This window comes from Ipomoea nil, unplaced genomic scaffold (genome assembly GCF_001879475.1).
Source record: "Ipomoea nil cultivar Tokyo-kokei standard unplaced genomic scaffold, Asagao_1.1 scaffold2975, whole genome shotgun sequence".
In the NCBI taxonomy this organism is placed as follows: Eukaryota; Viridiplantae; Streptophyta; class Magnoliopsida; order Solanales; family Convolvulaceae; genus Ipomoea; species Ipomoea nil.
Genome location: NW_017619403.1, coordinates 2,011,519 through 2,033,175, shown reverse-complemented (window position 1 = coordinate 2,033,175; position 21,657 = coordinate 2,011,519). Strand labels below are relative to the sequence as shown.

The 21,657-nt window shown below is 34.7% G+C and overlaps 1 protein-coding gene across 2 annotated transcripts; it reads left to right on the top strand.

Annotated features, from left to right (window-relative positions):
• The first annotated feature begins 3,267 nt into the window (after nucleotides 1-3,267).
• LOC109163149 (auxin response factor 2-like) lies at nucleotides 3,268-8,278 on the top strand. 2 transcript variants are annotated; one of them, XM_019311893.1, is made up of 15 exons: nucleotides 3,268-3,584; nucleotides 3,721-3,836; nucleotides 4,046-4,141; nucleotides 4,275-4,331; nucleotides 4,421-4,576; nucleotides 4,670-4,754; nucleotides 5,104-5,194; nucleotides 5,288-5,452; nucleotides 5,557-5,676; nucleotides 5,779-5,854; nucleotides 5,940-6,108; nucleotides 6,191-7,143; nucleotides 7,251-7,441; nucleotides 7,595-7,802; nucleotides 7,996-8,278. In XM_019311893.1, the coding sequence occupies exons 1-14, from the start codon at nucleotides 3,482-3,484 to the stop codon at nucleotides 7,770-7,772; spliced, it is 2,556 nt and encodes an 851-aa protein (XP_019167438.1). In that variant the 5' UTR covers nucleotides 3,268-3,481; the 3' UTR covers nucleotides 7,773-7,802; nucleotides 7,996-8,278. The 2 variants fall into 2 exon arrangements, with proteins under 2 accessions (XP_019167438.1, XP_019167437.1); XM_019311892.1 differs by having other exon boundaries at nucleotides 3,268-3,590.
• The last annotated feature ends 13,379 nt before the right edge of the window (nucleotides 8,279-21,657 follow it).

Below are 21,657 nucleotides of genomic sequence, written 5' to 3'. Positions count from 1 at the left end.
ATGATAAAAATATACATTTTGCAGGGCAAATTTATGGTAACAACAGCATGGATGCATTCCGCTTAGAAGTTAGAATACACCCACGTGTTTTCACACTCAACACTCGCAACATATGAGGAGTTGGAATCTTTCAAGCCATATAAAAAATTAACATAATCCAAAAATACGTAAAAAAAAAAAAAAAGAATTTTTTTACATAAAAAAAAAGTGACAAAAACAACAAGTTAGATGAAAAAATAACATGTTCGCATTTTGTTTTTATTTTACTTTTTCATGTAAGCAAATTAGATGAGTTACTTGTTAGAAACTTGCTAAAAATGCTAGATAAAAAATAATTAAGTGTATAATGTCTAAATATACTATATTTTAATTCATAATGCTAGGTGAACAATCAATGTTAGTACATGAGTCTATTTTACATTTGCCTATAAGTTTTTAAATTATCTATTCACCGGTTTCCACGATTTGGCATTAAGTGTCAATAACGAATTTCCATATTGATATAGAAAAGATAATTATTCCAATTATTTCATGACACGAGGGCTATAGTGCATAGTTAATTAATTAGTTAGACATAACTACCTTCCGTGGAATTAACGTGCACTTCATTAATTATATATGAAAACGAATTATTATTATTATTATTATTATTATATTTTTTTTGAAAGCTATTATTATTATTATTATATATTGTTACGTTTAGTTTTAATTTTAAATGTAATCATATTTAATTTCATAATGTTGTTGACATTATCACATTTGATCTTTTATTATATGGAGTAAATTTTATCAAATTCAAGTTAATTTTTAGGATAATCTAAGAAATTTAACAACATGTTTGGTTCACTGCACGGAATGCATTTGAAGGGAATAGTAATATTATTTCATAGGAAATGAAATAGGTAAAGAATATAATATTAATTGCATTCTATTGTTTGGTTCGCTGAAAGAATAGATTTTAGGGATGCTATTACAATGTTTAGTTAGTTTAAAGAATATAAATGAAATATGTTTTTAAAAGACATCAATATTGCTATACAAAATATAATTACTATTATTATTATTATTATTATCCCTCAAAGGAGCACTTAGACCTTCCACCACCAGGAACAAATGAGGTGATAAGGGGTCCCTTTGACGAAGTCCTCTAGCAGGATAAACCAGACCATGCTTCCCCCATTCAAATAAAACTTGATACTGATCGCTATAACACACTCCATCCCCACCCGCACCCATCTTTCCCCAAACTCCCTCCGAAGCATAACCATTTCAAAGAAAAACCACTCCACCCTATCATAAGCTTTGTTCAAACTCATAAGTGATGCTTTTTTTAATTAAATATTTGTTATACATCTAAGGAAGAAAATGAACAAAGAAATTATAACAAAAGCATAATGTTATTGATATTATCGTTCTAAAAAAAAATATTATCGATATTTATGGAACATTTCTCTCCCACTTTTCATCTTTTTTCATATTGATCAAATGATATGCACATTTGTTTCAAAGCATATGGCATTCCACATGAAAAAGACACAATTTCCCATTGCCCATTCTCGCCTACCAAAAACTGCACAATGCACATCTAAAATATACCACTTTTTTCTAAAAGTCAATGAAAAAGTGACTATTTTTCTTTTTTCTAAAATCATTTCAAATAAACATTTCCGTCCACTATTTTTAGGTAGACCAAAATTGTATTCTGGATTATTTTTATTTTAAAATAATGTAAAAATAAAAAATAAGTATACATTTAGAAATAAAATATAATTATTATGTCCACCTTGGTGGATGTAATTCTGTAATTTTTTTAAAAAAATGTGTCTCCGAATAAAGAGATATTGGCCAAATCTTTTGTCAAGTAAGAGTCAAATTCTATGTGCATAATCTGAACCGAGCTTGGATTAGTCTCATATTATGAAGTATGCACAAAAAACGCAATAAATATGCTTATGTCGAGTTAATTGATTATTTTACCTTAAATAAATTGATTACTTTTTTTATTGTATTTTATATGAAGTAATTTGCTTTTATTGTCACTTTTTCTCTATTTTTTATATTATGCTAATATATGATATGCTCTAATTGAATAAAAAATGGGTCACAATTGTTCTTTCATTTTGACATTTCGTTAGAATTTAAATGTGTAAGAGAGTTTTACTCATTGAAAATACAATAGTACACTTATCATTTTATTTTTATATGTTTTTGTGTTGTAATATTTGAGAAAGTCCAATGATCGAAATATTATTAACTAATTCATTGAGTAAATGACACCGACCTAATTTTTTAGCAAATAGATTTGTGAAGAGTTAGATGAAATAATGCCTCTTGGGACACGTGTTGAATCATCAAACGACCAACACGGGAGCTTAAGTGCTCAACTGAGAGGAAGTAGAATAGAAATATAGCCCGCACTAGTCGTACCCAACTACCACTAGCTTTTTTTTTTCTATCGGTCAAAGTTAGATGACAACAATTTGTTGGTTAATGTATAAACAATAAATTTTTAAACTCAATAGAAAAACAATCTTATTCAAACATTCCAAAATTTTGCAAAATTGTATTCACATTCCACACTTGTAAAATTTTAAGTTTTAATACAACAAATTCCTTACTCGGCAACTGTTTTAATCTGTTGAGTTTGAAAAGTATAATCAATTAGTTTGCCAAACCATGAGTATTAATTATTAGTACTCATGGAGTCCAGAACTTAACAATATATATTATTTATTATTCAATAGTCAAATCAAAAATATTGTCCGCTTATTATATTTAATATCTTATACAAGTAATAATGTTTAAATTTAAAATTTTATATTAGATTGAATTTTTTATGTAAAATTAAAACGTATAAATTTTATTTATTAATACTAAATTGAAGAATAATTTATAAAATGGCTAGAATTTTTTTCTGACTTGGGGTAGACTTGGTAAAGTTTGGCCAATTGCAACCTACACTGCCGGTCAATAGCACGACAGGGCCACTTACCCGTATAATCCGAACAGCTTTCTCACTAACGGTAAGTACAAGCGCCGTCATATGCAGAACCAATGCCGCGATTTCGACACCTACAAACGTCGAACCGCCAACGCCGTCAAAATCTCCTGTCCCCCCTGACACAGTCTTCACGAGTTCGCCACCGGCTACCGGCTGCTCCCGGTTCCAACACGGGTTAGAATTTGACTGGGGTTGAAAATTTCCACTATTCCCATTTTGACCCCGCAGCGTATTGAAATAACGAAATGAAATGCTTTTCTCACTTCTCTCGCTCTATTGTCCTGTCCCTGCGAGCCCATCCTCTCCTGTGAAAGATATACATACAGATTACAGACACAGCAGCAGCAGCTTGTGTAGAGAGAGAAATAAGAGCGAGAAAGTTGTTGAATCTGGATAATTCTCGGTGGATTGACGTGATTCTGTCGCCGGAGGAGGGCGTTCGGGAGATGAGAGATCTGTAGTTTTCGTGAGCGTACGGAAATGGTGAGTTCGGAGGTTTCGATCAGAGGTTACGCGGAGACGAGTGATGGACCGCGTGCCGGCGCTTGTAGTGGAGTTCGGAGTGCCGCCGGCGCCGGAAACGGTAATTGTAAGGCCTTTTTTGTTGTCTGTAATATTTCCATACGTGTACGAAAACAATGGCGTTTACTGTTTGCAATTTCTGAGCTGAATTTGTTTGTTTGTTTTACGACTTGTCGGGGAAAATTTGTGCGGTTTAGGTGACGCTGAGGCAGCGTTGTACATGGAGTTATGGCGGGCTTGTGCTGGGCCGCTGGTGACAGTGCCACGTGAACAGGACCTGGTGTTTTATTTTCCTCAAGGCCATATAGAGCAGGTTTGTGTTCATGTCTTTAAAGCATTTATGTCAGTCAGATTCGTTAAATTTCTCTTTAGTTCTCTTAATACTTGTTCTAATTTTGCATCTACCCGTATTTGTTGTTTGTTTTTTAAAATTTATTTTATGTTTCCATATTTTGAGCTTGATATTGTTCTGTTTTGGGTTGAATTTATGAATACCGAAATTCTAATGAGTTTGTTTGGTAGGTTGAAGCATCGACTAATCAAGTGGCTGACCAGCAAATGCCAGTGTATGGTCTTCCTCCGAAGATACTATGCCGCGTTTTCAACGTCCTTTTGAAGGCAATGTTTGTTAATATCGATCTGATGCTTTGTTCTTAAGGATTTTATTATTCAACTTTATCAAAATGCCCACTTATTGCGGATATGTCTGTTGAACTTCATATTTTAAAGTCATGTATTTGTGAATTTTCAGGCTGAACCAGATACAGATGAGGTATATGCCCAAGTGACTTTGATGCCTGAGTCAAATGTAAGTTTATTCATATGAAGTCAGATACTTCAGTTTTGAATTTGAGTGTTGGGCTAGGATTTATGATAATTCATGTGATTTGTTGGCAGCAAGATGAGAATGCTGTGACGAGGGAATCCATGCTCCCTCCACAGCCACGGTTTCATGTACATTCCTTTTGTAAAACACTTACAGCCTCAGACACCAGCACACATGGTGGGTTTTCTGTGCTTAGACGACATGCGGATGAATGCCTGCCCCCACTGGTCAGAAAGATTTATTTTCTACAGTCTCAATATGCGTCTCTCTGTGTATAAGAGATTATTTGTTAAATATAGTCAATTTTTGGTCTATGACAGGATATGTCTCAGCAGCCTCCAACTCAAGAGTTGGTGGCCAAGGATTTGCTTGGAAGTGAATGGCGTTTCAAGCACATATTCCGGGGTATACTTGCTTAATTATTCTTAATGATCTATAATGTTTGTGACAATTAAATTAAATCAAGAAAAGGGTAATCATAATGCAGCTTGTGTGGATTGAAAGGGTAATTACAATCAATTTGGTCTGAAAGATGCCCATATATCATATATACCTCTTCTTTCTCCAGAATAAATTTCAACTTCATCTTACACCTATATGTGTTTTAATTGTAATTTATTGAAATTTTACATTGTTCATGAGGTAGTAGACAATTTATGCAATTTTGCCCTTTTCTCATTAAACGTTGTGCGCCTGCCCTTTTGATGTAGTTAATTTTTATGCTGCTTAGTTTAATAGTGCTAACTTTGTTCAGGGCAACCAAAGAGGCACCTCCTTCAAAGTGGTTGGAGTGTCTTTGTTAGTTCAAAAAGGCTTGTTGCTGGGGATGCATTCATTTTTTTAAGGTTGGTGACCTTTATTATTTTTATTTTATGTTTCAGATTTTTTAATGTTTTAAGGACAAAAATGAGTACTAAGTTATTTATTTGTTATTTCAGAGGTGATAATGGGGATCTCCGTGTTGGTGTTAGACGTGCCATGAGACAGCAGGGGAATGCTCCGTCATCTGTTATTTCCAGTCACAGCATGCACCTTGGAGTGCTGGCTACAGCATGGCATGCCATTCAGACTAAAACTATGTTCACTGTATATTACAAACCAAGGTCTGTGACCTAGTCAAGCTCTCTGAAGAATTGCATGAAAAAAAAAGCCTTTTAGCTCTCTCACTGAAAGCATACTCACTAACTAGTAAATACATATATTACAGGACAAGCCCAACTGAATTTATCATTCCATATGACCAGTATATGGAGTCTCTAAAAAACAATTACTCCATAGGAATGAGATTTAAAATGAGGTTTGAAGGGGAAGAAGCTCCTGAGCAGAGGTATGTCACATGTGTTAGCATTGTTGAAGGTGATGTGTCTTTTCTTCGTATCAATTCTAGACCAGTAACTAATATTATGAGTGTTATGTGGTGTCCTTTTAGGTTTACTGGAACTATTGTTGGCATTGAAGATCGTGATCCCCACAAGTGGCCAGAATCAAAATGGAGATGTCTAAAGGTAATACCCTTGTGTTTGAAGGGGAGGCGTTTGGTGATACATTTTTATTTGTGATGCCTAAAGTGATCTGTATTGCTATCTTTAGGTGCGGTGGGATGAAACTTCAACGATTCCAAGGCCTGACCGGGTTTCACCTTGGAAAATAGAGCCAGCTCTTTCTCCTTCTGCACTAAATCCACTTCCAGTACCAAGACCAAAAAGGCATCGATCCAACATTTTTCCTTCTCCTGATTCATCTGTCCTTACAAGAGAAGGTAGATCACGTCCTTTACCTCCTTTTCACCTTTATTCTGTTGGTTTCAAGCTTACTGAACCTCATGTATGCTTGTATTATAGGTTCATCCAAAATATCTGCAGACCCTTCACCTTCCACTGGGCTTCCGAGGGTCTTGCAAGGACAAGAATTACCAACCTTGAGAGGTACTTTTGCAGAAAGTAATGAGTCAGATTCATCTGAGAAGCCAATGGCATGGGAACCACCTTTGGATGATGAAAAGATTGACAACCTATCTATGTCACACCGACATGGTTCAGATAAGTGGTTGCCGTTAGGGAGGCTTGAATCTTCGTTTACAGATCTATTATCAGGTATTGGCACACAAATAAATTCTCCACGTGGCTTCTGTTTACAGTCTGGGGATCAATCAGCAGTAGCTCCTAGTTTGGTAAAGCAGAAAACACAGCACCAAGAAGGGGAATTTAGCTTACTTGGGAAGCAATGGTCTGTTGTGCCTTCTGGTCTTTCGCTTAATTTGATGGATTCAAGCATGAAAAACCACAGAGAAGGTTTTGATGCCACCTATCAACCACTAGGAGACTCTAGGTATGCTGGTTGTGAGTATTCTGCACTACCTGGTAACAAACATGAAAATCATCAAGGGAACTGGTTGGTGCAGCATCAACCAATGTCTTATGTGCAAATGCCTACTCATTCAAGAGAGCCAATGCTTAAATCCACACCAATGCAACAACATGAGGTCATGAAGCCAAAGGATGGGAACTGCAAACTATTTGGCATACCCCTCATAACTAACGACTCTGCTACAACCCAGCCTGCTATGTTACCCATAAATGCAATGATTGAGTCAGGTCACATGCATGTTGGTACAAACTCTCATCAAACCACTGCAATTGAATTAAATCAGAGGTCTGAACAAACAAAGGTTTCTAAAGGGCTAGATAGTAGGCCTACTGGCAATGAACAGGAGAAACAATTTCAAACTCTCCGCAGTGGTGTTAGAGACAAGGAGGGGAAAATCTACAGTGGTTCAACAAGGAGTTGCACCAAGGTTTCAAAACATCTTTTTGGAGTGTTGTTTTATTTTTATTTTTTATTTTATTGACCGTTTTCTAAGATTTCTTACAACTTTGCTTGTGTAATGTTTTATGAGCTCAGGTTCAAAAACAGGGCACGGCCCTTGGCAGGTCTGTGGATCTTTCCAAGTTCAAGAACTATGATGAATTGATTACTAAACTGGACCAGCTGTTTGACTTTAATGGTGAACTTAAGTCTCAGAACAAGAATTGGATCGTTGTGTATACTGATGACGAGGGTGATATGATGCTGGTGGGAGATGATCCATGGCAGTAAGAACTTTCTCATTTTTTGTGTAAATAAATCATAAATGAAGAATGATAATTTCCTTTTTCTCCTTGTCTGTTGTCATTTCAATTTTATTTGTAGTGGTGAATCTTGTGTCAAATACCTACTCCTAATCTCTTCCCTCTCCCCCGAAACAGAGAATTTTGTGGTATGGTTCGCAAAATCTGCATCTACACGAAAGATGAGGTACAGCAGATGAATCCAAGGGCTCTAAATTCAAAAGGCGATGATATGTTATCTGTTGCAGAAGGATTGGACGCTAACGAAGTGAAGAGTTCAGAGTTGCCTTCAGCATCCAGCGCTGAGGAATGTTAAAAATTTCCTTAAATCCTAGGTTTCTTATAGGTAAAGTGCCTGCAAGAGTATATTTGGCTAATTATTGTACCTTTACTATGCATGTGTCGGTCTTATTGGAACATTTGGGGGTTAAAGAAATATATATCGGAACCCAAATTTGAAGATGGCCTGAACCCAAATATATACACACACATATTGGTTGCCACTGAATCTGACTATATTTGTCAATGGTATTTCGCAGGTTCGTAGTGCATTAGAGGGAGAAGAGCAAAGGTTTACTGATCCAACTGGTGTCTTTGGGGATGCATGGGTTCTTTTCAACTCTCTCTCTATATATAGATATATAGATATTTTGGGATCCCTGTACGTATATATTATCTGTGGCGACGATCTTGCTTTAAATATTGGATGTTGTATATAGCCAGCCAGCCCATCCCACTGAGGTTTTCAGCTGTGGATGTAAGTAAGAAGTAATGTGATGACTACTCTGCTTATTGTTGATTTTATGTACAATTGATGTCCAAGTCCAAGAACTATGAATGTAGGCGTGTTTGCAAGCTAACTTAGAGATTTTGTAATTACTGACGAAGCAAAATTGGTATGGTGACTGGTGAGCCAATCTCAGGGGGAGCAAATTATACGGCTTTCATGTCTCCAAATATCATTTTGAGTAATAATATATATAATGTTACTTTCTACTCTCTGTTACATTTTTTTTAATGACTGTGAGGATAAAGCTTCAAGTCACAGAGATTAAAAGAGTAAGAACTGGTACACCTAAACATCTAAAATCAATCAATTAGGTTGAATATTATTATAAACACCCCACTACAAGCTAAATTTACCTACTTCCATTTTCTCTGTGCCTTATTGTGGCCTAGCCCTGCTTTGTAAATGGGACTGTTGAATAATTGTGGCCTAGCCCTGCTTTGTAAATGGGACTGTTGAATAATGTAGAAGAATGAAAAGATTTATTGTATTGTTTTGTTTTTGAAGAGCTGTACATGTATCAACTATTTATACAAGAATAAGTTATAACTTAATGGGTTCATTCTTAATAAGCCTAGGGTTTCAACACTCCTTCCCAAGTTGGAGAGTATAAATCATATGCTCCAAGCTTATTACAAATATATCCAACTCTAGGAGCTCTAGTAGATTTTGCCAAGATATAAGCTAATTGATATGCAGAATTGACAAAGTTGGTTTTGATGCACCCTGACACAATTTTCTCCTTGATGAAGTGACAATCAACCTCGATGTGCTTAGTTCTCTCATGATAAACTGGATTTGAGGCGATGTGTAGAGCTGATTGGTTGTCACATATGGCCCGGTATTCAGCTTCAGCACTGGACCTGGCAACAACATCCTGCTTCTTACTTTTCCAAGATATAAGATTACCACCGATGAGTACACAATAACCTGAAGTAGAGAGCCTGTCAAATGGACAACCAACCCAATCTGCATCAGAATACCCAACAACCTGAGCATGTCCTCTATCTTCATATAGTAAACCTTGTCTTGGTGCTCTCTTGATATACCTTAGAACCCGAACAACAGCATCCCAATGAGTATCACAAGGATTTTCAAGAAACTGACTCAACACACTAACTGCAAAAGAGATATCTTGTCGTGTGATTGTGAGATAATTCAATTTTTCAATTAATCTCCTATATCGTTCTCGGTTATGCAATGACTCCCCCTGTCCTGGTAGGAGTTTAACATTTGGATCCATTGGATTATCCACCGGTCTACCATCCAACATGCCAGTTTCTTTTAAAATATCCAAGGCATACTTTCTTTGAGAAATGACAATATCACTGCTAGATTGGGCCACTTCAATTCCAAGAAAATATTTTAGCTTGCCCAAATCCTTGGTTTGAAATCGACTGAAGATATACTCTTTCAACTTAGATATGCCCTCTTGATCACTCCCTGTAATAACAATGTCATCCACATATACTACAAGGTATATGCATTTCCCATTAGAATGACGATAGAAAACAGAATGATCAACTTCACTTCTAGTCACACCAAACTTACACAGCACAGAGCTAAATCTCTCAAACCAAGCCCGTGGAGACTACTTCAAACCATATAAGGAATGATGAAGTCTACATACCAAACTAGATACCCCCCCCCCCCAAAACCCAGGTGGTTGCTCCATATAAACATCCTCTTGAAGATCACTATGTAGAAAAACATTATTGATATCCAACTGGTGTATGTCCCAATGATTTATCAGTATAATCCAAACCAAAGATTTGACTGTAGCCTTTTGCCACCAGTCGTGCCTTAAGGCGATCAATCTTGCCATCAAGGCCCACCTTCATAGTATAAACCCACTTACAACCAACAACAATTTTTCCAAGAGGGAGGGTGACCAACTCACATGTGCCAGTAGATTGAAGCACCTCCATTTCTGTTAACATGGCTTGGCGCCAACCAGGATCCGAGAGAGCCTCACGAGTGGATTTAGGTATAGACACAGAAGAAAGGTAAGAGAGAAAGGAGAAGTAAGGAGAATATACACGATGAAAACTCAAAAAAGTATAAATACGATGAGGTTATGAGTAGAACGTGTATCTTTCCGGATAGCAATAGGTGCCTTAGTGAGTTCAATGAGAGAATGCAGTAGAAGTGGTGGAACCGCAACCGGAGGATCGGGTAACACATGTGAGTCAACAGGAGCCTTAGTAGACGCAGGGCGATGATAGACTTGAATAGGCCAGTTAGGAGTAGTTGGAGGAGCCGGGGCAGCTGGAGGGTTAGGTTTTTGGGCAATAGGAAGTGGACCAAGATAAGGAATGTGGAGAACATCCGAAATAGAGACTATGTCACCTGGGGAAGGCTGGAAAATGGAGTAGATTCAATAAAGGTGACATCTGCAGACACAAAATGACGCTTGAGCTCTGGAGAGTAACACTGATACCCCTTTTGAAGACGGGAATAACCCAAGAAAACATATTTGACTGCTTTAGGGTCCAATTTCGAACGCCCAAGAGTCATGTCATGATTCATGGACAAAACAAACACACCCAAAAACCCAAGGAGGAATAGGGAAAATATCAATGGAAGGATACACAATGGAAAATGGGGTGTCATTGTTAAGTACAGAAGATGACGTGCAATTGATCAGGTAACAAGCAGTAAGAATAGTAGCAGCCCAAAATGTGAATGAACATGAGAGTGTAACAACATAGTGCCAGCGATCTCTACTAAATGCTTGTTTTTACGCTCAGCCACCCCATTTTGTTTAGGTGTGTAAACACAAGACCTTTGATGTAACATACCAGGAGATGTCATATAAGACTGAAAAAGATTATATAGATATTCCTTAGCATTGTCACTACGCAAAACACAAATGGGTTTACCAAATTGGGTTTGTATTTCAGCACAAAAATTTTGGAAATCTGGAATAATTCAGAACGATCTTTCATAAGGAAAACCCAAGTGCATCTTGAATAATCATCAATAAAAGTTACAAAATAACGAAAACCCAAAGTAGAATTGACATGACATGGACCCCAGATATCTGTATGAACTAAATCAAAGAGGGACATAGCCCGATTATTGTCTCTTCTTGGAAAAGACTTACGTGATTGCTTTCTAAGGTGGCATGACACTCACTCAAACGACTCAATAGAAAGACCTGGGACCATCCGTCGAAGTTTGGAGAGACTAGGATGGCCCAAACGACTATGAATAAGCATAGGAGAATCTGTAGATGCACAAGCAGCAAGATCACCACCACGCAGGTAATAGAGGCCTTGTGACTCAAGCCCGGTTCCAATCACCTTCCCCGTATTGCGATCTTACATAACAACTGAATCAGCACAAAAGGTTATGGAACAATTGAAGATACGGGTAATTTTACTCATAGAGATAAGGTTGAAAGGACTATTAGGGACATATAAAACAAATTCTAAGGTAAATGATGACATAGGAGAAGCCTGACCAATACCAACTGCTAGTGTTTAATGACCATTAGCTAAAGTAACTATGGGTAAAGTCTTAGACTTAGATACATTATGCATAATGGATAGATTACCAGAAATATAATATGAGGCACCTGAGTCCAATATCAAAGTACTTGGAGTATTGGTTTGGGAGAGAAACCAAAGAAGAGGCACCATCATTTGGAGAAGGTATGGAAGAGTCCAGACGGGATGCTTTAAACTGGAGGTACTCTTCATACTCCATAGGGGTCATCTCAACTGGACTAGAACTCGAACCATGAGTTTGAATCTCAGATCCAGTAGCTTGTACCACATTAACAGAGCGTGGAGGTCTCCCATGCAACTTGAAACAACGCTCTTTGGTATGGCCTACCTTGTGGCAGTAGTCACAACAAGGACGATTGCCACGACGAGTGCCACCAACACCGGATGGTCTAGAAGGTTCTCTATCTGTAGCCCAAGAAGCTAGTACTGATGAATCCCCAATAAGTTCAATTGAGGGAGCAGAGGTAATCCGAAACATTTTGGCAGCAGCTTCAGTTAAGGTGGGCACATCAGGACTAGCTAGAATATGATCTCGAACATGAACGAGATCAGGACGAAGGGTATCCAAGGTGAACACCATAAAAAAACTTATCACATTGCTTCACATGACCTTCTGCAGTCTTCTCATACGACATCAGGTTATTATACTCCTGTTGTAAAGCTTCGATTCGGCCCAAGAACTCTGGTATACCCATATCAATAGTCTCACGGAAGTTAATATTAGAGATTAGAGAATAAAGCCTTTGGACATCATTATTATAAAGGGACTTGGCTTTATTCCAAACATCATAACACGTATCATACGCCTTGTAGATGTTGTGGAGTTTAGGATCAATTATTGACTGCCACAACATATTGCATAATAATGCATCTACCTTCTTCCATTCTTCTTTCTTTGTACCATGAACGTCCTCAACATTTGTGTCTAGAAGGTCAGACATATCTTGGCCTTTGAACGAAAGTTTCACAGAAGCAGCCCAAGATGCATAATTTTCACTCCTAACTAATTTTTCCATGGTAATAGCTAGAAAAGAGGTAAAATTTGTGGAAGATGATGCCATAACGATAAACAACAAAAGAAATCAAACTGACTGGTCGGCGATGGCGGTGGCCGGTATCCGGCGAAGGAGAAACTGAAAACACAGTCAGAAGCGTCTCGTACTGAGGAATCCAATGGTGGTAGCAACGTCTTGATCGGAGATCTGAGGAGGGAGCTCTGGCCAGAAAACAGTGGAGACTTTCGGCGACGGCGGTGACGGATAGCGACCGGACTTCAGCCTCAGGCTCGCGACGAGGTTCCGGTTAGGGCTGTGCTGTTGGTTTAGGAGAAGAACCACTAGGCAAACGTCGGAACGGAAGAAACAGTCGCGGCAGTACGGCACTCCGGTGGCGGCGGTGGCACAAAATTTTAAGGTTTAGGCTCTGATACCATGTTGAATAATGTTGAAAAATGAAAAGATTCATTATATTGTTTTCGAAGAGCTGTACAGGTACCAACTATTTATACATGAATAAATTATAACCTAATGGGCCCACTCCTAATAGGCCTAGGGTTTCAACAGGGACGATAAAAAAAAGTATAATATGATAAATATCAAAAGGCCTCATAGTTGAAAAAATTTTAAGTAGTAGTTGAACCCAAAAATAAATCAGCAAAAAATGGCATAAATGAAGTGTAAAATTAACAAAAGGCGAGCATGTACAAGGAATGTTCATCCAACTTTTACTACTAGGAAATAACAAGTTAACATAGATGTCAAGAATTTTTAGATTTGGGAATATGCAAATGCATTTGGGCATGTTCTCAGGTAATGATTTGATGGTGGTTCGAATTAGTCTGACGAATTAACCTTAACCAAAATGTCCATTCCATTTTGGCCTGTTATGACCTGCAGGTTACAACTTACATGGCTACCCCTCCTCAAAGGCTGGCAATTCTATACTCCTTCCCACTATCATATGTACCCTCTCTCTCTCTCTCTCTATATATATATATAGAAAAGCCATGGTTGAAAACATTAATTTTGAACCATTACATTTTTCAAATATTAACCACTACTCCATTTGCCACATTTTACTATTTACTGGTAAACCAATTTTTTTTTTCCTTTATTTTCTTTAGTATTTTTAAATTTAAATTTTTTACATTTAATATTATTTTTAATATAATTTTAAAAATATATAAATTTTAGATATACTAATACTAAACTTTTTTTTTTTTTTTTTTTTTGTTGAGTATTGTTCACTCTGTTACAATGCAGTATCTGTTCATAATTACTAAAGTACAAAGAGTTAAATATTTTGTCCACAGAGGCTGGAATCCACAACCTCTTGGGAGGCAACTTGGTGCCACTAGATCACAAGGTCCTTGGTTCTGACACTCAATACTTTGTCCACTAAACTTAATATTATAACAAATTAAATTAAAAATAATTTTTATCAAATTGAATAGCGGCTCCGACGGTCAATTTGGTGTAGGGGTGTAAACGAGTCGAGCCGAGCTCGAGCTTGGGTTGGCTTGAGCTTGAGCTCATTAAGGAAGGCTCGGCTCGAGCTCGATCGAGCTCAACAACTGATGCTCGAGCTCGAGCTCGGCTTGAGCAACTCGATTGTTCGAGCTCGATCTTGAGCTCGAGTTCTAGCTCGATTTTGGGTTCAAGTTCCGGCTTGATTTTGACATCAAATTTTACCTGTTTGATTTTAAATTCATGTCCCAATTAAAAATAAACTACTTTGTTTTATCCATACATAATTGGTAGTTGTCGGCTAAGTAAATTGACAGAGACCGGATACTACTCGACTGTCTTCGTGTCTCGTCTTCTGTCGGCTGAGTGCCTGAGCTAGGGCGTGGGGAGTTGGGGAAGCGATAGAAGATTAGAAGGGTAGAAATTTAATTATTATTGTATTATATATAATTATATATAAGGCTCGCGAGCGGCTTGACGAGCCACGAGCCTAGAATAATTAGGTTCGGCTCGAACTCGATTATTAAACGAGCCACTCGAGTTCGGCTCGAGCTCGATTTTGGCCGAGCTCGATTTGAGCTTTGACCGAGCCGATCGGCTCATTTACCCCCTTAATTTGGTGAAGGCAGAATTAGAGTCCAATGTTTTCATGAACCAAACTCATAAGTTTTGTTTTGTTATGTTACTATAAATTAAATTGAGAAGTGTTGACTAGGGCTATGTGGTCTAATGGTACCCAGGTTGGACTTTCATTTGGAAGATTATGAGTTCGAGCCTCAGTAGAGGTGTTATTGGTTCTTTGTGTTTCATAGAGCCAGTAGCATTCAAAAAAATTGAGAAGTGTCGCATTGAAAACCAGGGTCAAAATTTAGATAGGCCGGTTTAAAACAATTCAAATATTAATAATTAATTTTAATTAGAGAAACCCCAATAGCTATATTTGTGGGTTTTTTTTAGAGAGATGGAGGCGCCACGGCGCACATAGCACTATGCGCCTCGCGCATCCCAAAACGACGTCGTTTTGTTAAGTTGTTAAAAAAAAAATCATCTCTTTCGAATGCACATAAACTCATAACAGAATATACATAATTTAATATAATACATAATCACATAAACTTTTAACTGAATACACGTAATGAGATTTGGTTAACATAATACACATAAATTCTTAACAGAAAATACATAAACTCATAACACAATATACATAAATTTTTAATTGAATACACATAATGGGATTTGGTCTGTTCGGACGGACGAAATGATGTCAGCATGAAACACGTCGTTTTGTGCTTGGGTGCACATTGCTATGTGCACCATGGTGTACAGTATAAATGCCAAGAGCGGAGAAGAGAGAAGAAATGAGTTTTTGTTGACCATGCCATTATTAAAAATATAAAAAACCACCAAAGTTGAAATGCGCATCATCAACGCCTAGTGGGTGTGTTAGATTGACCGCTAACCTTTGCACCGACATTTGGCATTTTTTGTTAAGCTGTTGAGTTATCGTAATTTACATCTTTTTAAATGTTCTGTCAAATCGATGTGTGATTGATCCTTAGGGTTAGGAATTTAACCTTTTGGGAGAAGAAGGGCGACCGTTAACTTTTTTTCTTTCTTTTCCTGAACCTGTAAAATACTGAGAGAAAAACCGCAAATTATATTGTGCAACCGTGTGCACCATGTATGGTGCACACGGTTGCAAAAACGACGTCGTTTTGACTAAAAACGCGCGTTCCACTTAAAAAAAATTCAGGTTCAATTCCCGGCAATAGCATTTTTATTTATTTATTTTTTTTTGCATAATTTGAATTATATATCCACAAGTTCATAACTATATATCCACAGTGAATGAATAACACAATCCAGAATGGATGAACTAAATATTCACAATGAATGAACTAAACATCCACAATGAATGAACTAAATATCCACAATGAATAAACTAAATATCAATAAATGCATAACTATATATCCACAAATTCATAATTATATATTCACAATAATTCATAACTATATATTCACAATAATTCATAACTATATATCCACAATAATGCTGTTAAAGGGAATCGAAACTGAATTTTTTTAAAAAATGAGACACGTATTTTTAATCAAAACGACGTCGTTTTGCAACCGTGTGCACCATTTGCACAGCATAACTATTGAGCAAAAAAACCCAATAGGGTTTGCCGTAGAAGCCCAATATTTATGCTGCCCAACCCAATCATAATAAGAAAATATTTTGATTTGGGACACACGAGTTTGGCCGTAGGAAGTTAAGCACAACACAAATTAAGGACTCAATACAAAGTAGTAATATGCTAGGCTTAAGGCTATCTTTATGTGGATTTTTATATTTTATTTTGTTAAATAATTATTTCCCCACATTTATTTTCACCATCTAACATCACTGTTTGAGCTCTGTTTGATAGAGCTTATAATTTATTTTAATCTACAAATAAACTATAAATTTGATTTGGTAAAACATGAGAAAATCATTTTGTATGTAATCAACTAACAACTAATTTACCAAACATCTTTCTATAATCAGTTAATGTTATCAATTAGTCAAATCTACTAACCCAATCAGCTAACGACTATTTACCAAACACCCTCTTTAACTTTAATTAGTTAGCTTAGAACATCCACATCAATTTGGTTTTTTACACAATTTTTTAGAAGCCGAATAAGAGAGAGGAGGAAAAGACAAAATAGAAGAAAAAGGGGGGAAAAAAAGAAGAAGAAGAAGGAAACAACATTGTAGACAGCTTTATTACTGGAATTTACGCGCCCAGATGGCGTGCTCTGTGCGCGGAACGCGAAAGAAACCTAGCCATTCCTCACTTTCTTCTCTTTCTTTGGGGCCCACAAAAAATCATCTCTTGCAGGAGTTAACATTTGTTTTTCTCTCCTTCTCTCACATCCAACTCACCATGGGCTCCACTAGGGGCAGAATCCGAAATATCCGACCCACCCGCACGATCCGATACCTGACAGATGAAGACTACGCGTGGACCGTATCCGAACTCTTGTTATCCGACCCGTGGTTGGCAAAGTTGGCGGATAAGAGGGTTCGGGTTGGGGGCCATAAATGCCATCCAAACCCGTCTGGATATTCGAAGTGAGCCTAGGGTTTTTTTTTACCCTATATAATACGATGTCGTGTTAGTGTATTATATATATGGAAGTTTAGTTCTTTGCGCAGCCGAGCCCTCATTGCCGCTCCATAAAAAATCAATAAAAATTCACTAGTGTGGATACTCTTATTAGCTACTAGCTTTTCAGCTAAGCGTGCCAAACAGAACATTGGTATTACTAAGTTAAAAGGGTTTATTAAATTAAAAAGATTGAATAGTTACAAATGATAAGAAATGGTGGAGAGTCTAGCATAATTATTTTTTATGATACTTTACTGTATGTCTGTATGAAATATATTCTTTATTTGAAGGCAAGATGGTATGCTTTTGGCAGCGAAAACTACCTGCTGCATGCTGCTTTGCGTTGGGAAGTAATGATATATACCAACTCACAAAATATGTATATCTTAAAATAGTCTACTCCAAGTAGTATTATTTAACAAAGCGAGTCAATCAACTTATGCTCAGATAACATGTACTGACTCTTTCATATGGGAGGTCATGAGATCGAGCTTCAGTGAAGACGGTATTGACTCTTTGTGCTTCAAAAAAGGTTGAGAAAATATAGATAAATAGATATTACAATGTAATAGAGTCAGTAGTACTCAAAATAATAATAATAACAAAGCAATCAAATGTTGTACTTCATGTTGATCAATGTACAATGATACATGCATTCTATTTTACTTCCATTATATATTTATATTTCATGTCTATTCAAATTCTTCTTATTCATAATTTCATATCATCACCATTTTTTGTGGGTATTTTGTAGTGCAAACTGGTCAAGACTCATGAATCTGTCTACTTAATTACTGATGAATTACCGTGATGATTTACAGCCTCTCACATGTTCTGTGGAATCAAAGTGTGGGGAATATTTAGAATTAAGAATTTGACTTTTCGGGAGAAATTCAAAGGATTCCTTGTCTTTGTATAAAACAAACATTTCTACTTTTTATTTTATTTATTACGGAGTATTATTTTCTTTTTGGCAGGGGGTGACATATGTAAAACAAATATGGTGATAAAATCAATGAAGCATTGTAGTGCTTTAAACTTCCGAGGAATATTATTTTTAAATAAATGAAAAAGCAATGTTAAGTTCTCACCAACAAGAAGACCCCCCAGACAATATTTTTAGTGAAAATAATAATAATAATAATAATAATAATAATAATAATAATAATAATAATTTATATATGATTATTGTGAATTGAAGTAAACATTGTAGTATTGTACCGTGTATAATCTTAGAATTATGCTACATTCTATTATAAAAATATAACTTCTAATTTTCATGATAGAATCGAATTAAGAAATTTATTCAATGAAATAAAAAAGTAAAAGACAATTTTATAAATCAAAATGATTTAAATATAAAACATATTATAAATATATCTTTCACCTATCTATTGACATATATTCTCCATATATTGACACACATTATACAACTAGTTTTTTTACACGCTTTGCGCGAATGAGATAATGCCCAATGATTATTTTTAAATAAGTATTTTAAAGTATATCAACGCAATATTATATCGGAGATGTTCATGCATATGTAAATAAATATTGAATTTGTTTATTTAAATCGGTAATTCAAAATATATAAATGCAAGATAATATTTATTGAATTTTCTAATCAACATTTAGTAGTGGTAGTTTTCCCCTACATGTTTCATGCATTGTGAGATGTGTGTCGTAGGTTATCATGTGAAAATATTGAGCAAAATATTAATATTTATTATATTTGTATAAAATACTTGGTAAATAAATATATATAATGTATTTTGTATTATAATTTTGATATTTAATTACAAGATAGTGTAAAAAGAAGACAATGGACAATGCAGTGAATATAATAAATTAATAAATTTGAAGGTAGTGAATCTTTGAATTGTAGAAAATAAAGATAATATAACTAATGAAATTATATCTATTTTTAAATTTTTTATAATGAATAATTTTATTTTATTTTAAATAAAGGCATTATAGACATTTAATTCTAAATTAATTAAATGCATATGTATTGTTTTTTGTTGTAGCTACTACTTTATTTAGTTTAAGAGCAATAAAGTGGGCAAATTATGCTATGGAACCGTGTCCACCTTGCAAGGTGGACGTGCGTATCGGAGATGTTCATGCATATGTAAATAAATATTGAATTTGTTTATTTAAATCGGTAATTCAAAATATATAGATGCAATATAATATTTATTGAATTTTCTAATCGATATTTGGTAGTGGTAGTTTTCCCCTACATGTTTCATGCATTGTGAGATGTGTGTCGTAGGTTATCATGTGAAAGTATTTAACAAAATATTAATATTTATTATATTTGTATAAAATACTTGGTAAATAAATATATATAATGTATTTTGTATTATAACTTTGATATTTAATTACAAGATAATGTAAAAAGAATACAATGGACAATGCAGTGAATATAATAAATTGATAAATTTGAAGGTAATGAATCTTTGAATTGTAGAAAATAAAGATAATATAACTAATGAAATTATATCTATTTTTAAATTTTTTATAATGAATATTTTTTTTTTAAATAAAGACATTATAGACATCTAATTCTAAATTAATTAAATGCATATGTATTATTTTTTGTTGTAGCTACTACTTTATTTAGTTTAATAAGAGTAATAAAGTGGCGTATATACTTTTCATCAACAATAATGCAATCATTGATTTTTTTTAAAAAAAATACATACAAAAAATATTAATGTAAAAGTATAATTGAAATATTAAGTTTTTTTTCTGATCTAAATAATCAAAAGAATATTAAGTTTTTTTCTGATCAAATGATTTTTAAAGTTCTTGATTTATAATCTTTGATACTTAACTTTGAATGTTATGTATTTAGTCAGACTAATTATTTGAACAAAGTTTATGTTAAATTTTATATTATATATATTTTAAATATATTTTAACATATTCGTAGTATATGTTTAACAATTATGCCAACTCTAATTGGGATGTGGTTCGAAACTAAGACTTTTCTTATACAAATTAATGTGTAAGTTAAAATAATAAATACTTAACGGAATATTCCGTTACTAAAGTGTATGCTAACGGAATTTAGGTTATTTAAGGGAAGAAAATAATATAATAGAGGGTAAATAAGGAAATCAATAAAAAAATACTAAAATAAAAAGGCACAAATGTCAAATAGGCCCATCTGACACTTGTGCCAAATAAAAATAATATGAATCATTCATTTTAAGAAACAATAGTATAATATGAATCATTCATTTTAAGAAACAATAGGACCGACATTTTTTTGTTCCACTTAAGGGCCTAACATTATTGGCTCTTATTAGCATTGTAGATGTAGATGTAGATGTAGATGTAGATGTAGATGTAGATGTAGATATAGATGTGATTTTTTTAAATAATGTCAAACAAGATTTTAAATAAGATACTTCACACTTGTCATTGCTGACATAAAAATTGTTATAAATTAAACAAAATAAGAAATAAATTACTTATCAGGACTATGTGGTCTAATGGCACCCGGGTTGGACTTTCATTTGGAAGATTATGAGTTTGAGCCTCAATGGAGGCGTTATTGGTTCTTTATGTTTCAGTAGGTTGAAAAAGCATATGAACAGATACTACAATGTCCGTTTTTTTGTTAAATTTTTTTTGTACCTTATACTATAAATGTTGTACTACATAATTATTCGGACAAAAATATCTCTGTCATTATAACTTCTTATCTTTCACATTATTATTATCATGCACTTGCATACACAATATCTTTTTCTTATATTCTTCAATTGGTAAGTTTGATTTTATTTAGATCTTAATGAAATGTTACCATAGTTATATTTAGTAATATATTATTTCTATAATCCTTATTTCATTAATATTAATATGAATTCTGCAATTATATATATATATATATATATATATATATATATATATATATATATACACACATTGCAACCTTGCAATTAGTACAACATTTTGTTAAATATCAATGCAAATAACCTTTTAAAAAAATATTTAGTTAATAATGAGGTGAGTGTTTTGGTATATTTTCCTAAATTCTATCGAATAGTTGATGGGCAGCTAAGTTATCTCCATGGATTATTCCATCTTTATTGTTGTCATTTTTCGTAATTTTCTCCTTCTAGAACCAATGAAATTTTTTTTTTATTAGAATGTACTAAATGCATAAAAACCTATGTGAAAACATTGTTGATGGCAGATTCCTCTCGTTGCAACGTTGTTGCCGTTTTTTTTTATTTATTTAAATAATGTGAGCTTTTTTACTGAAATA